This window comes from Thalassophryne amazonica, chromosome 16 (assembly GCF_902500255.1).
Source record: "Thalassophryne amazonica chromosome 16, fThaAma1.1, whole genome shotgun sequence".
Taxonomy (NCBI): domain Eukaryota; kingdom Metazoa; phylum Chordata; class Actinopteri; order Batrachoidiformes; family Batrachoididae; genus Thalassophryne; species Thalassophryne amazonica.
The window spans coordinates 56,134,916-56,151,874 of NC_047118.1; the positions used below are offsets into that span (position 1 = coordinate 56,134,916).

At 40.8% G+C, this 16,959-nt stretch overlaps 1 protein-coding gene across 1 annotated transcript in view; it reads left to right on the forward strand.

Annotated features, from left to right (window-relative positions):
- The window catches only part of LOC117527791 (immunoglobulin lambda-1 light chain-like), a 17,129-nt gene extending 804 nt beyond the window's left edge, over positions 1 to 16,325 (forward strand). Inside the window, exons 3-4 of the mRNA XM_034190291.1 lie at positions 13,679 to 13,712; positions 15,777 to 16,325. Coding sequence (XP_034046182.1) covers positions 13,679 to 13,712; positions 15,777 to 16,111 — 369 coding nt within the window. The 3' untranslated portion in view covers positions 16,112 to 16,325. The remainder of the gene's footprint in view (positions 1 to 13,678; positions 13,713 to 15,776) is intronic.
- Positions 16,326 to 16,959: the final 634 nt, after the last annotated feature.

Below are 16,959 nucleotides of genomic sequence, written 5' to 3' on the forward strand. Positions count from 1 at the left end.
TATCAGCGCTCAGTTTTGTTCAATGATGCACAACTTTAATACAAATAAAAAAGTCCTGGAAGCCTCATAAAGACTTTTCTTTCATTTTTTATTGTAATTTCCACAAATTATCTGTTCTGCTCTGTGAACACCTGATCACATCAGATTCCTGAAGCTAAGCAGAGTTGCTATCGATGAGCATTTGGCTTGGAGACACATGGGGCTGCACTGGTTACTCTGAAAACTCTGAGGGGCGATTGAGAAGTTTTGAATCTGGTTGTGACTCTCAATCTTCTGCATTCTGAGAGAACAACATTTGTCCACATTGCATCCAGTGAGACAAAAGACATTTTCAAGAGATGTTGGTATCTCAGAATGCAAAAGATGGAGAACCATGCCCTACTTTTTCTGGCTCAAAATGTCTTAGTCACCCATCATAGAGATGGGTCAGAAAGGTCTGGTGTTAAACTTCAAATACTCATATGGTTGTTCTGGATCCACTGTGGGGAACTCGAGCAGTGGAGACAAGCCGAGAACAACAACAAAAAAACTTTAATTTCTTTAGGATGTGATGTTCATAATTCTTAAGCCACCATCACAAATAGAAAGAATGTGTAAGAACCGCGCCCGACACGACAAATATTGCCATAATCCAACACTGTCGGGAGGAAAAGAGGCGTAGTCAGCAATGTTAGAACGCATCCAGAGTACCTCGTCCACACCTGCACAATGGCATACAAAGCGCATGTAGACAACAGGTAGATGACACAGACTGCTGTCAGATGGCCATAAAAGGCACTGCAGACTGCCCGATGTCCAAATGTCTGGATAGTAAACACGAGACCGGACTGGGAGCACTGTGTCTTTCCCGCGCACGCAGTGCATGTGTGTGTGTCCCATGTGCACTCCACACACATGCGTGGGGCTACAATTATCACTCAGCCATATGTGTGTGTGTGTATGCGTATATGAGCCACTATGAGCATGTGCAACATGCTTAGTGCCACTGGACAGCTTCACTGAAAGTTTGCTGGCAGTTGTGCCATGCTGTCCCCTGCGTCAGATGGAGCATTTGAAGCAAACTTTAATTTCTTTTATGCTCAGTTCAGGAACACAACGCAACTCTGTACAACACGATAGTTGTATTATCACATGGGATAATTTTTTTTTTATTTTGGGTGAGAGGATTTTAACCATAGGCTGCTGGTTTCGGCTTCACTTCCACGCTGTGCAACACTACTGGACCGCTGTTGGAGCTATGATTCATGTTTATTCTGTCACGAATAACTATAGTTCCATGTCATATCTCCTACAGAGTTAGAAGCTGATCATTTATTACAGTGTGAGATATGTTTAGCTCTGAGCCTGACACGTGCAATGACTCGTTACTGTGCACCACGAAGATGCGCAGCTGCCCATGTTATATACTGTTATGATGGAGACAATATTCACATTATTTATGCCGCCCATGGGAAGGAATGGACAAATATCTGTACTGTAAGGTCTATTGTGAATATAACAGTCTGTTCAGATTTGCGGCGGTGTGCGCACAGTAGCACATGGAGCTTTCGGTTTGATAGCCGCTGTTCACAATCACTGCACATGATAATAATTCATAATTATGGTCATGATGAAGTGTGCCACATACATTTCAACAGTTCCTTTGTGCTCCGGGGGGACATTACTACACGTTGCACATGCAGGTCACACCGACAGGCATACCGTGCAAGATCCATCTCGAGGTTCCCTCGTATGCGCTCAAATCTTTTCGGATTCCATTTTGCCGCCATTCAAATGTGTAAATTGCAGTCAGATGGTCCTCAGATTGCACATGGACCGCCATCGGATAGGTGTCCCATCTCGACAGCGCCTGGAGGGTTTTGAACATATGCATCACACTTGGGGCCGGCGGCCATTTTTGACCAACTGTGTGCACTCTCACAGATGGCTGTCAGAACATTTTGGAACTGAAATCCGACACTTTTCAGATATGCGCCGATTCATCATTCTGACGCCATTCTGCACAATTCCGGCTATGTGTGATGAGGGTATTAACAGCAGAGCTGTGATGAATGTTATACTTCCTGATAACCAACCACAACGAGATAAAATTAACAGTGTTTCTTCAAATAGTTTAAAATAATCTGAAACAACAGAATGTCAGAATTATTAATCGGCGCACATCCGAAACTGTCGGATTTCAGTTCCAAAATGTTCTGACAACTATCTGTGGAAGTTCACACAGTTGGTCAAAATCGGCTGGTGGCCCCGAGAGTAATGCACATGTTCAAAACCCTCCGGGCGCAGTTGAGATGGGAAACCTATCCGACAGCAATCCATGTGTAATCCGTCAACCATCTGACCACAATTTACATATCACAGCATCAAAACAGCATCTGAGATGATCTGATCGGGGTTGATTGAGCTCTGAGCAAAGCCTGCTGACATGCTGTGCCACGTTTGTCCACCTCTACTGGACCCTGGCCAGCAAAGCCGCAGGACATGTTGTTATGTAATAACATGTACTTGTATGTGGCACTGTGCATGTGTCAGAGGCTCGGTGCAGAGGCGCAATGCAGCTGAACGGGATGTCTCCGAAGTAACAGGTATTATTACACGTTCAGCTCCTAATGTCTGTTGGAAATGTTTGCCCAGCACATGACAACATAAATAAACATGTAACTCACCTCCAGTACCTCCGTTCCATAGAGCAGCACAGACAGCTGGTCAACTCACTTTTACCCAGCTGCGCTGTGTTTGCTTGCAACGTTGATCAGCCGACAAAAGCATAGTCCACCTCTTTTATAAATGAATCCCATGTGAAGTGCTGTCCCGCACCGATAATTCAACTACAGTTGTGTTAACATGCGTATCAAGTAAAATGACAACAACAATAAAAGAGTTTAAAAAAAAGACAAAAGAGAAAGTCCACTGGTTGCATCTGAAAGTTGCACACGTGGGAAGTTGGCACACTGCCAGCACAGTTCAACAGCAGTTACGGAGTCCAGCTGAATGAATAAAATACAAGTATATACTGATCAAACACCTAAAGGGATTTTTCACCGGACTGTAGAACAGCAGGTGATCACTGACAGCTGTCAGCCTGTTTGTGCCCTCTCTGGATGGACAGCTCCTGTGCTCCCGTGCACACGGCTGGTACAGCATTTATGAACATGCAGCTGAGCGAACATTTCGGCCACACACTCGCACACTGCTTTGATCACCTGTTCTACAAATGCAGGCATGCGCGCGCACACACGTAGTAGTTCGTTCAGCCATTGTGAACACATGCGCGCAGCTGAGTGAACACACACTCATCACTCGGATCACCTGTTCTACGCACACGCGTGCACTCTGTCATGTGAGACATGCACTGATGAGAGGTCAGTTTAGTGCTGGGAATGTGAGGACGAGCGGCGATTTGATTGCATGGGTGAGTGAGTGACAGCTCCAATGTCGGTGCCGTCTGACAGCAGTCCGGTTGCACGCCTGGCCACGCCTCTTTTCTTCCTGACTGCGTCTCATGGCAATATTTCTGTGTCGGGAATGGTTCCTCCACATTCTTGCTGTGTCTGATGGGGGCTTCATACTCTGAACAGAAGAATGAAAACAGAATAAAGTGACAGAAAATGTAGAAAGAATAAAGTGCTGCAGTGTTTTTGTCTGTGATCACAGTGATGAAGAAAATGAGATGTTGACAGTGAAAGTTGGTCTGAACATGTTTCAGCTTCACTGCCCTCATCAGTGAGACTCAGGAGGTTTTTGTACGGCCGTGTGTACAAACTCAATCACTGTGGTATTCGGACAAGAATCAAGCTGATTGTCACAAGTAAGTACTTTTCTACTCATCATATCATAGAATAGATTTATTGTTTTATGAGTAGTTTTCAAAGAAATCAATAATTTTCTGGTCTTGAAATTTAAATTGTTCATTGTATGATACGTTTCAATTTTAAACACTTGTTGAGACAGCACTGTTTCAGGTAAAACAGAAGGAAATGCTACACTTTACAGAGATTTTTTCTTTCTAATTTTTTGGAAATACTCATTTTCTCTTTTGTTCTCAGTTTTGATAATTTTATTTCAGTTTTTATTTAAGATTTATTGTTTCTACAGACTATAAAATTTTATTTACAAATATTAAAAATGACAAAAGTGTTTGCCAGATTTAATAAACGCTGCAATATCAATTATAGGATCCCCCCAATTTGGAGTAAGCGGTTGTAGAAAATGGATGGATGGATATCAATCAGATTTGAAATTACAGCAATAAGGTTATGAATGTTGAGAGTCAAATTTGACAGAAAAAAAATCTGTTAATGAATCTATGAATTTATATGACTCAATCTATTGCTATCTAATTCAATCAATTTATGATCTTGAGATTTACCAAGTTAATTGCATGATTTAAATTTGTTTAAAGCTTTAGCACCATATGTGTTTATGTTCAAACATTTTTTTTTACATTAATGCATCTCTTAATTTCCTGAGTTTTGGTTTTGAATGGAAACTATTGCTTTATTTCATCTTAACACTGAGACAAATATTTTTAAGCAAAATTAATGCATTTCTCCAAATTGATCGAAAAATTATAAATTAATTCACTGTAAACAATAATCTTTCAAAATCTGAATGTCTGAGACATTCAAAACACACATTTTGCAAACTTGAACTTTATGTTTTGAGATAAAACATTCAGAGATGACTGGCCAACTTGTATCTTTTACAAATCATTTTTTAAAATTTCAGACTGTGTTCACAAATTGATAATTAAACAGAATTTTGCAGAAATGTGTATATTTCAGTTGCTGTTTTTCTGATGAACTGAGGCAGACAAATACATTATCCAGATTTTTGATAATTTATTTCTGTATTTTAGCTTATGCTGAATTTCTTCTGTTACTTTATGTTCTACACATTTATGATCTGTCATATACAAAATCATGTCATCTTTCATAGTTATTGACTCTAGAAATTGATAATATTTTCTATTTTTCCCTCATATTTTGCCCACATGTGTGCTTTATGTGAATGTCCTCCATGTGTCTTCAGGCTCCAGCCTCCCTCCTCCTGTCCTGACTGTCTTCCCTCCATCCACTGCTGAGCTTCAGTCCAACAAAGTCTCTCTGCTCTGTCTGTCCAGTCAGTCTGGACCTTATTCTGATGTCACTTGGTTGTCTGGTGGGAGTCCAGTGAGCAGTGAGATCTTTACCAGCACCACTGTCCAACAACCAGACCAGACTTTCCAGATCAGCACCTATCTGAACATTGAGACATCAGACTGGAACAAGGATCAGGTTTACATGTGTAAAGTGTCTTTGGGCTCCCAGACTTCAGAGAAAAACATCAAGAAGTCAGAATGTCCTACTGAAGAACAGCAGGAGACACAATGACCATTTTCAAATCTGCTTTTTCACTGCTTACAATGTTTGTCTTGGAGCCCTGGGAGGGTACCAGATAGTGCTCTGATGGGGGACTCCATTGTCTCCACGTGGGGCGGCATCAGTGAGACCTGAAGGGGGGTGATTGGGAAGCAAGGCCTCCCCGATGTCAACCCGAGTGGTGTTCAGTTGTTGGACCTTCTGTGCTAACCACGTTTGTCCATCACGAACACCATGTTCGAGCACAAGGGTGTCCATAAGTGTACATAGCACCAGCACACCCTGAGCCGGAAGTCGATGATCGACTTTGTAGTCATATCATCTGACCTTCAGCCATGCATCTCAGACACTCGGGTGAAGAGAGGGGGCTGAGCTGTCGACCGATCACCACCTGATGGTGAGTTGGACCTGCTGGGAGGGGAGGAAGCCGGTCAGACCTAGCAGGCCCAAACGTATTGTGAGGGTCTGCTGGGAATGACTGGCGAAACCCTTTGTCAGCGAGGTCTTCAACTCCCACCTCCGGAAGAGCTTCTCCCAGATCCTGGGGGAGGTTGGAGACATGGAGTCTGAGTGGACCATGTTCTCCACCTCCATTGTCGATGCAGCCACTCGTAGCTGTGGTCGCAGGGTCTCTGGTGCCTGTCATGGCGGCAATCCCTGAACCTGGTGGTGGACACCGGAAGTAAGGTATGCCATCAAGCTGAAGAAGGAGTCCTGCTTGTTTTTGTTGGCAGGTGGGACTCTGGAGGAAGTTGACAGGCGTGCTGCAGCCTGTGCAGTCGCAGAGGCGAAAACCCGGGCCTGGGAGGAGTTCGGGGAGGCCATGGAGGAGGACTATCGGTTGGCCTTGAAGAAATTCTGGCAAACTGTCCAACACCTCCGGAGGTGGAAGCAGCTCTCCACCAACACTGTCACCCACTTTTCTCCTCCCCTGTAGTTTCTCACATACACTGCTTGTCCCACAAAGAAATTCCTGAATCTACCCTTTGCATTGGGCTGTTTCTGAACATGTTGATCCTGGATAAATTGAGAGAAATGTGGTTTCTGCAAAGACAACCTGGTGCAGACCTGACTTTTCAAAAACAGTTCTGCTGGTGTTTTCCTGTTTGTCATGTGTGGAATATTTTGATAACCAAGCAAAAAATTTGCAACAGAGTGTTGCAATGACATACCACCACAGCCCAGTCTCACATTTTTTTTCATGCTCCCCTCACGAAATGAGTGAAGTTTTTGTGGCGTTTTTTTTTTTTTAACTCACTATTACTAACCTATTCCTACACTAAGTTTGCAAATGTCACATTGATTTACCTCAGTTTCTATGTCTTCATCCAATGTAGGCCACCAGAGTAAGATCCCAACCAAGGTCTTCGTTTTCACCAGGTGCCAGTGGCTGTCATGTAGATCTGAAAGTAACCTGTTTTTCAGACTCTCTGGAATGACTACTCTGAACCCCTGAAGTAAGCAGTCATCTTCCACAGTCAGGTCAGATTTTCATCTCACATACAGCTGAACAGCATCCGACCACGTGTTTTGGCCAACCTGACAAAACTTATTGTTTCACCTTTGCTAATGTGGGATCTCTGTCAGTTCTCACATGTAATCTGCTGAGGTGTGATCAGCAGACTGTATAAGTAAGGCATCGGAACACTGGATTGACTTTGGAAATTGTCATCTGCTGTTGGCAATCTGGATAATACTTCTGCATTCCCATTCTCTGATGGTTTGTACCTGATCTCATAGCAGTATCCTGCAAGAATCAAGGACCATATCTGTATCCTTGCTGCTGCTATTGTGGTACTCCTGTTTTTGGAGCTAAGATTTTTAGAACAGTTTGTGATCAGTGATCAGAGTGAAAGAAATGTGGCAGGGTAGGGTTTGAACCAGGAACCTTCTGTACCAAACCAAGCACACTAACCACGAGGCCACCACCAAGCTACAGTGTTCACTAAACTCAAATATTTCCATATATAATTACTTATTCATTTAACTTGTGCTTACAAAAAGTGTACGTTATATTTTGAAGTTTTGCTTACTTAATATACAATTAGTTCAAGTCAATCAAAAATTCTGAGTTTAATTTACTCAAAAAGCAAGACCATGTACACAAACTTGATATTTAAGTAAGTCAAATGTTTTCTTAAAACTTTGAGTTTACACTACTTAATCTTTTTAATTAATTTGAACATTCTGGTTTAGAGTGTACTTGTCGCCTTGCCCTTCTGATTGTGAGCGGTATGCCTTGGTGATGTGTCTTTTCTTCTGGCACTTTCAACATTCTGCCTCCTTGAAACAGCAGTCATCAGGTCTGTGTCTTTTTCCTCTCTACCTGTTGCACAATTTCTGCTTTCCTCCTTCTTTGAAACAATAAACAGCATTGGTCTTCACGGACTTTTGGATCACTGTTGTGCATTTTGCTTTGCCACTTCGTGTGCCAGGCCCATTTTATAAGCTCTCACCAACGTCAAGTCAGTCCCGGCGCCAGAAAAAAAATATTAAGGGGGCGATGAGTTTATCACAGGGGGTTGGGTCGCTCCCCCCCCCAAAAAAAGTGTGCACCGGAGGGTACCTGCCCCTGAGCGTGCGTAATGAATTGGGTGTGGTCCTGGAAAGCTCGTGTATTTAGGCTACAACGTTGTAAGAGACTGACTAAGTTCCTGGGATTTGTCAAGTCCACCAAGCAAAAGGCAGATCATGTAGCACGACTCACCTCACCTCGACGACTCACCTCCGCCACAGCACGCGCACCTCCTCATCTCAACAGAACACCGGCTCTGTGAGGAATGCAGATCACTTGACCGAGGGGTCTATACGTTCAAATAATAATTTAAAAAAATAGTGTCATCACTCTTGGGCCTTTCACGTCAGACACGTCAAAAAATCAGTCTAAAAATTATTATTTAAATGAGATGCGTTGCTTTTAGCAAAAGCCGAGCTAAACCGACGCTTCTAACGGGAGCGCGCATTGCCGCTTGTCGGAAGGCTGACGTGGTCAAAGGTCAAGCCAATCCAACTTTCGACACTGAGCTGTGACGTACCTTCGCATTGTCCAATAGGAACGACGCGTGGGGCCAAAACACGGAAGACTCGTGGCAGAAACCACTGATCTCTACAAAATGGATTGGACTAATCCGATTGTTGCAGAAACCACTGATCTGTACAAAACATTAATGTGTGACAGGACTGCTCATTTATAGAGGAGTTTTCTGAAGTTAAATCATTGGAAATGTTTTTTGTTGTTTGTTACCTCAAAATTTCTGATTACTGTTAAAAAAAAAGTTTAGAACACTTATAATTAAAATAGCTAAATAAATCAACAAATAGTTCTTTAGAAACCTTTCATCTGTAAATTAAAACCACCTGTTATTTCAGATTAGATAATTTCTTGTTTAACATAAGGAACCTTGGACATTTATTTTTAGAGAAATAAAATAACATGGAAACTTGTACATTTTTTTTTTAAGTCTGGTAGATTATTTATATCTCATTTCAACTAGAAAAACAAACACTGAATAAATACAATACAAATACAAATAATTTAATGACTGCAGTGTGATTGTAAAGTAGGATTTCTCTGTTACATAAATCTCATGATGAATTTTTTATATATAGTCATTTAAACTTGTAATTTCGATAAAAAAATGTAATTGCCTTTAATGTTATCAGGACAGTCTCATTTCTAAAATATGAATTTGAGCACAATAAGGGGAGACCTTCTACCTGTGCAAATGTCTTTGGACTTTGATTCGTGGACATTTTTAATGATCCGTTCATTTATTGTTAAAATATAAAATGAAACAGCTTTTTAAAAAAATAATAAAATAGTTGCTGTTCAAAGAGCCTTTTATTTAGAAGCAGGTGATGTTGATCTTCTGCAGCTTTGAACTCTGGTGGTGTTGCTGAAAAGCAGATGTTTTCTTTCGACTGGACTTCGTGGTGTTCAGCTCATCAATAGAAGTTTGGTTGTCTGCACAGCAAATGTTCCTGATTGGGACAAATAAAAATATTTCTTTAAATATAAAGAAACACTAAACAGTTTATATATTAAAAAAGGGGGAAAAAATGGAAAAAAAAAAAGAAAAAAAAAAAAAAAAAACGCCCGAAAAAATAAGTTATTTAAAGTTGAGCTTTTGTGGTGTCTAAAAAAAAGCTGTAGCTTTATTTGGTAAAATAAAAGTCTGAACCATTTAGAAATTAAGCGTTCACTCAGATCAATTGTGCTAAAAAGCTAAGCTACGTTAGCCGATCATTAAACCTTCACAGCAGTGCAGAACGTCACGTTTTATTTTTATATTATTCTCACCTCGATAAAGCTGCAGAACTAACCTCCGTTGGGCAAACTGGGTTTTCGCATATATCCAAAAAGTGGGAGATTTCGCACTGAGTGGGTTTGCTCCATCATCCCGGCCGGCTGCCTGCCTCGCTCTGCCCAGGAATGCAGGTCGGCCCGCTGTCGTGGTTCGACCGATATCCTACCAAATCGTCGGTCCTCCCACCGTCACACTGAAAAGTAGCTGAAAAAAAGCTTCTCCCACCAGGGTAATGGTAGAATCGTTCTACTACTGCTGTTTTGAAAGCTTTTATGTGGTTCAAGGCAGGCGACCCGGGTGATCGCTGAACTTTTTTCAGGTTGTGTAATCAGCCAGAGTGTGACGAAGCTGCAATCTCCGCCCCCTTGCCGCTTCCGAAGAGATGCGTCTGACGTCACGACGCGTTGGAACGCATCGGCCTATGGCAAACCAACAGCGCCACAATTACTCCACTTTCAGCCATATCGGCCTGGCGTTATGACGCGCTAGGGGGCGTGTGTCACGGTGAAGCTTGCAGTGTGCCATTAACATCTGAGGGGGCAAGGTTGATGACATGAGGGGGCGTCGCCCCCAAACGCCCCCTCATGGCGCCGGGTGTGCGTCAAGTCCTTGATGTTTGTGGCATTCAACATGCGGTCACAAACTTCACTGCTGTTAACACCACAAACATATGTGTCTCTGTGTGATATTGTGGGATTTAACCACTTATGGAGACCTGAGCTCCACTGCACAATTATACACAACATAAGTTCACAGGGAAAAATGGTGTGCTGCTTTATTTTCGGCTGCAATAACCGAAGCAGTCACGAAAAGTATTTATTTATTTATTTATTTATTTGGTTCCCAGTGGAGAAGACGACGCGAGTGGAATACGTCATGCCAGTAAGTGTTAGCCTACACAGCTAACCAAAGTAGCTCTATTCTCTCACCTGCAACACGTTTGAGTCCGGGTCATAAACAAACCGCATATGTCCACTTTCCCACCGCATCATTACTTTTTCTTTGCATTTTCACTTTGTTGGCCTGTAATTTGCCCAAATACCCATTGAAAATGCCCTGGTTTCTCCCACAGAAGTAGAGAAATAACATCATATGCATATTTACCCCTTTAGTGCCCACCCCCAAATGAGACTATATGACTTCACCTCACACAAGTAAGGTCTAACCTTACCAACCCTTAGAGAACCGGTTCTTTTCGGGTATCGTTAAGAAATGATTCGATCCACTGATATCAATTGTCTTTTTGCTTAATGATTCCCTTATCGGTCCTTCAGAGCAGCCGTTGTTTTTGAGGATGTTTGTCGCGAAAATGATCATTCCTCTATGTTGATTGCAGACCCTGCAGCAGGTCTGTAATCAACTGTTTCTGCAGCGCGACTCCAGTTTGAAGTTTTGAATCAATGAAGCAATACTTTGATCCGCTGGCTCGTTGGTTTGTTGATTCGCTGCTCTTCAGAAGCGGCAAGTCTGCTTCTTAACCCATCTCGAAGCCATTAAAATATGTTAATCGTGAGTCTCTTTTGTGTGGATTAAAGTCACTAACTGGGACGCTTGTCTTTTTGCAGTCAAGAAACGAGAATCGTCCTCCGTTCAGTTGGCACAGCTCCAAACGCTGTGCGGCTTTCTGCCGAGACAGAGTCCAGTCGGAATTAATAACTTCAAAATGAATTGCTGCTTTAAATAAAATGACATGTCTTTTCAAACACTGTAATACAGACAATAAACTACAATTGACTAAAACATTTTTTTTCTCTCAAAATGAGATGTCCTGCATTCTTTATGAATTACATCCTGACGCGTGGCACAGCCAGCTGCAAGAGCTCAGCTCAAATGTATGGAAAGACATTCATGCCAATGTCTGAAAGGAAATGCTTTTGACAATAACTACAGATTTTGTTTATTTCTATTTATGTCCAGAGATCAAGGAACCCCCATGTAGAGATTAATATGTACAGAGTTTAAGGATCCAGTAACCAATTTCACATTTATTTACTTTAAGACTCAATAAAATGTTGACATAGAAAACCTGTAAAGCCTACTTTTAGTACACAGAAAATTCACAAGAGGTATCAATAAGGAATTGGATCGATAAGCAGAATCGCTAATGGTATCCATATAGATAAAATCTTATCAATACCCATCCCTAATCACTGGCCACTAGCCCTAAGCTTCACTAAAAGACCCAGACTTCAAAACTGAGGCCGTGACCTGCTCTGTTTACTAATAAAATGAATTTAAAAGGGTAGAAAGTATAGTAACATGCTATGCCAGTATGCTAGCTATACAAAAGGCAAAGTAAGTGTGTCTTAAGTCTGGACTTGAAAGTCTGTACAGAATATGGCTGTTTTATTGATGCAGGGAGACCATTCCACAAAGCAGGAGCATGATAACAGAAAGCTCTGTGACCTACACCTCTGTGACCTAGGGACATAGTCCTGCATCATGAGAACGCAGAGCCCGGGCCGATGCGTAGGATTTAATTAGGTCAGCTAAGTAGGGAGATGCTAGTTCGTGAATAATTTTATAGGTTGATAGCAGAACCTTAAAGTCTGATCTCACAGGGACAGGAAGCCATTGAAGATACACCAAAATGGGTGTAATGTGGTCAAACTTTCTGCTTCCTGTCAAAAGTCTGGCGGCAGCATTTTGAACCATTTGGAGACCCCGAATACTGGACTGCAGTAAACCAGAAAATAGAACATTGCAGGAGTACAATCTTGAAGAAACAAATGCATGAATCAGCGTCTCAGCATCAGCCACAGACAGGATGGGACAAATCTTTGCTATATTTTGCAGGTGGAAGAAAGCAGTCCTCGTAATATCTCTAATGTGGAGGTCAAAGGACAACCAAGGATCAAAAATCACCCCAAGGTTCCTCCCTTTGTCAATGTGATGTATGACACATGATCCTAGGCTAAGCCTTAGCTGGTCAAATTGATGCCAATGCCTCACTGGATCAAGAACCATCATTTGAGTCTTATCAGAGTTTCAAAGTAGTTAATTGCTTGTCATCCAGCTTTTCACTGATGCAAGGCAATCTTCTAATACCACCATATAAAAGCACCGCATTTATCAAGCGAGCAATACAAATATGATCCGTCTGTTTCAGAGGAACCAGCTCGCTCACTGCAGCACGTTGCCACAGTGATATATGTTTTTATTTATGGCCACTTGATAAAAGCAAACAGACACACGTGCGTCACAGTGGGCAGTTGTTTGTCCATGTCCGTCCAAATACACTACGTGGTGTCCAGGTGTAATGTCCAGATCCCCAGATTTCCACAGCCGCTTCATTGGGAGGACACACTTCCTGTCATCTCAGCGCACACACCAAACTCACACTTGTGTGGGACTTAGACAAATTTCTCTGCAAGTATAAAAGTGATTGTCTGCAGTCTGTTGCCGTGCCAAGAGTGCGACTGGCTACACACTGTCTAAGTGCGATGTGAGCGGTGTTAGGTGTTCGTGCGTATCACCTGGAATTTGGCCAGCACCTGCCACGATGCTTGTTTCAGGTGCTTGTGTGCGCAAATAGTTGAAGCAATAGGTGTACAAGGTGTTGGAGGCAGGGACGACATTACACGGTTTGCACACGATTCCTGCGTCATGCGCACTAAGTGTGCACTTTGTCCAAACTTCGCACTATGTGTGAAGGGGCCCTAAGTAATGGCACACAATGTGTCAATGTGTCATGTGCCATATGACAACAAAATTCAGAGATTGTTTACTTACAGAGAGAAACGTGTGTCAAATATTTGTGTCTCACTTCTGGATTGTCTGATGTCATCTGGATTAACATTTATACTCTGAGCTTAAAAATGAAAACAGCATAAAGCATTAGAAAATGTAGAAAGAATAAAGTGCTGCAGTGTTTTTGTCTGTGATCACAGTGATGAAGAAAATGAGATGTTGACAGTGAAAGTTGGTCTGAACATGTTTCAGCTTCACTGCCCTCATCAGTGAGAGTCAGGAGGTTTTTGTACGGCCGTGTGTACAAACTCAATCACTGTGGTATTCGGACAAGGAACCAAGCTGATTGTCACAAGTAAGTACTTTTCTACTCATCATATCACAGAATAAATTTACTGTTTTTTTAGTATTTTTCTCGGAATTCATTACATTTATGATCTTGAGCATTAAATTGTTTATTTTATAATCATTTCCAATTTTTAAACACTTGTTGAGGCAGACATCTTTCAGTTAAAACTTGCCAGATGTGCTGCACTTTACAGTGCTGAGTTTTTTTTCTAAAGTTTTTGGAAACTACACATTTTCTCTCTTTCACTGGTCAGATTTTGTCAAAATTCAGTAATTTTAGTTCATGATTTTTTGTTGTTGTTGAAAATGTCAGTTTTAATTTCCAAAAATTAGTCATGTCAAGATCATTTTCAAAATCCATTCACACTTGTCACTTAAAATTACAGTTACAAGGTTAAATTGGGAATGTTAAGTGTTAAGTTTGACCAAACAATTATTGTGTCAATGAGTCAATGGATTTCTTATTTCTAACTCAATCTATTGCAAATCAATCAATTTATGATCTTGAGATTTACTATGTTATAGGATTTTATTTATTTATTGTACAGATTTTGCACGATGTGTGTTTTTTTTCCAAACATAGTTTTTTTTAAACATGAATGCCTGTATAATTTTCTTGATTTTCAGTTTTGAATAGCACATATGGTGATTTAATTCATCTTCATCTTGATCCAAAACATTTTTAATAAAATTAATACATTTCTCCCAATTGATTAACAATAACACATCCAAAAATAATAGATGAATTCAGTGTAAAAAGTAATCTTTAAAAAATCCAAATGTATATGATATTTAAGAGTCACATGTTGCAAACCCATAGTGTCCTTTGAGATCAAACATTCAGAGATGGCTCTGGTCAGTATCTTTTTTCCAAATCGTTTTTTGAAATAACAGACTTTGTTCATAAACTGAAAACATAATTATGCTGAAATAAGTTCTTTTTCCAGATGTGAATTGATGAACTGATTTAGAATTTCTTCTGCAACAATTCATCTTGAGCAAAATTAACCAAATTTAGGTACGTTTATTTCGGTTTTAACTGATGCTGCATTTCTTCTGTTACTTTATGTTCTCAACATTCTTGATCTTTTTATACTAAACTGTGCAATCTTCCACAGTTATTGACTCCAGTAAATGATTGTAATTTGTACTTTTTACCTCCGCCAAGGAGGTTATGTTTTCGGTCGAGTTTGTTTGTTTGTGTGGTCCTGTCAGCAGGGATAACTCAAAAAGTTTGATCGGATTTTGAGGAAATTTGTGGAGTGGTTGGAAATGACAAGAGGACAAGTGATTAAATTTTAGTGGTGATCCAGATCACGATCTGGATCCAGGAATTTTTTAATTCTTCACCATTGCGGGATAGGGGGAATTTTGACATTCTAGTTTCCAACTCCACAAAAACAAGGCAGAAAGGCTTGAAAAAAATTAGGGTGTAACACAGTCAAATGTTCTATCAAACAACAAAGTTTGGTGATTATCGGATCCGGATTCCGGATCTGGTGATCCAGAATATGCAAAAATATAGGGAAAATAGAAAATGTGTCAGTGTGAGGTGACAAATGAAGCTAGAGATGCACAACTAACACAAAATTGTAGCTGAATCTGTACTGATTCAAGTAAGGTGTCATCAGATTTGATGTAGCTTCAAATGTTATGGAGCTAGATCCCGAAGAAAACCGCCATTACTGAAAAAATCGTTTTTTATACAATAACTTTTGAACTAATAAAGACATAAAAGTGGATTCCAAGTTCTAGTGGTATGTTTTCATGGTCAAGGATGTCAAATATAAAGGAAGAAAAGTGTATGTATCATAGTTTTGGTTGTAAACACTGAATTGTTGAATAGATCACTGTGCCAAGGAGGGAATCTCTTTAGGGTCAGTGACCCTATGGCCTTGTTATTTTAATGTAATGTTATTATCAAATTGGTTATGTAATGTAATATGGTATGTGTTATGTCAGTGACCCCATGGCCTTGGCGGAGGTTTGCACTCTCTGAGTGCTAGTTCTCTCATATTTTCACAATATGTGTCTTCATATTGTCTTCTGAATGTCCTCCGTGTGTCTTCAGGCTCCAGCCTCCCTCCTCCTGTCCTGACTGTCTTCCCTCCGTCCACTGATGAGCTTCAGTCCAACAAAGTCTCTCTGCTCTGTCTGGCTGTTCTGTCCTCTGGGTTTAAGGGTTTGTCTGATGTCACCTGGTTGTCTGGTGGGAGTCCAGTGAGCAGTGGGATCTTTACCAGCACCGCTGTCCAACAACCAGACCAGACTTTCCAGATCAGCAGCTATCTGACCGTTGAGACGTCAGACTGGAACAGGGATCAGGTTTACACGTGTAAAGTGTCTTTGGGCTCCCAGACTTCAGAGAAAAACATCCAGAAGTCAGAATGTCCCACTGAAGAATAGCAGGAGACACAATGACCATTTCAAATCTGCTTCTTCACTGCTTACAGTGTTTACATGTTACACAAGAAGGTGATCAGAATGTTGAACATTGTAAAGTCATGTTTTAAATATTTTTGTCTGCATGCTTGTAATACATGTTGTTGCTGTTAGGTGGCGCTGTTGTATCAGCTTTGCCGTTGTGTTTCATTAAAAATCCTTCAATAAAAAGAATGATGATGAACAACGTTTGCATATTATTGAATTTAAAATAAACTGAAATAAAATAACAAAATTTCTCTCATTTTTTGTATATTTTCATTTTCATCTGTTTAATATGCTCACATTTTTCACTAGAATGTAGTTGATATGAATATTCTTTACAAAAAGTGGTTGAGCTGACCATCCTGGTAACACTTAATCTAGAGTAAATATATTTCCTTCAACTGCACATTTTAATAAGAGACTGAGGAGTGAGAAATGTTTTGTTCATAATAATTAAAACATTTAAAAAAAAGAAATTAAATGAAGAAATGTGAAGGAAATGAACTAAACAGAGAATAAACCAGGCAGATATTCTATTTTCAGTTTTGTTTGCCTGTAATAATGAAGATTTTGAGTGACACCTGAAAATGAGTTTTCATCCTCCATCAGTGAAGCATCACCTCTCCACTCTTTCATTTCCTTCCAAGGATGCACCTGCAGACCTCCACTGATTGTTATGAGGTGAAATGCAAACGCTGAGGTCAAAGGTCAGGTGTTTGCATAATAAGTGACGTGCTTCCTCCTCCTCCTGTCAATCACTGTGATGTTGAGTGTGGTATTAAATTGCTCCTCCTGCACCTCCTCTGATCATCCTCCACAGCCTCTAA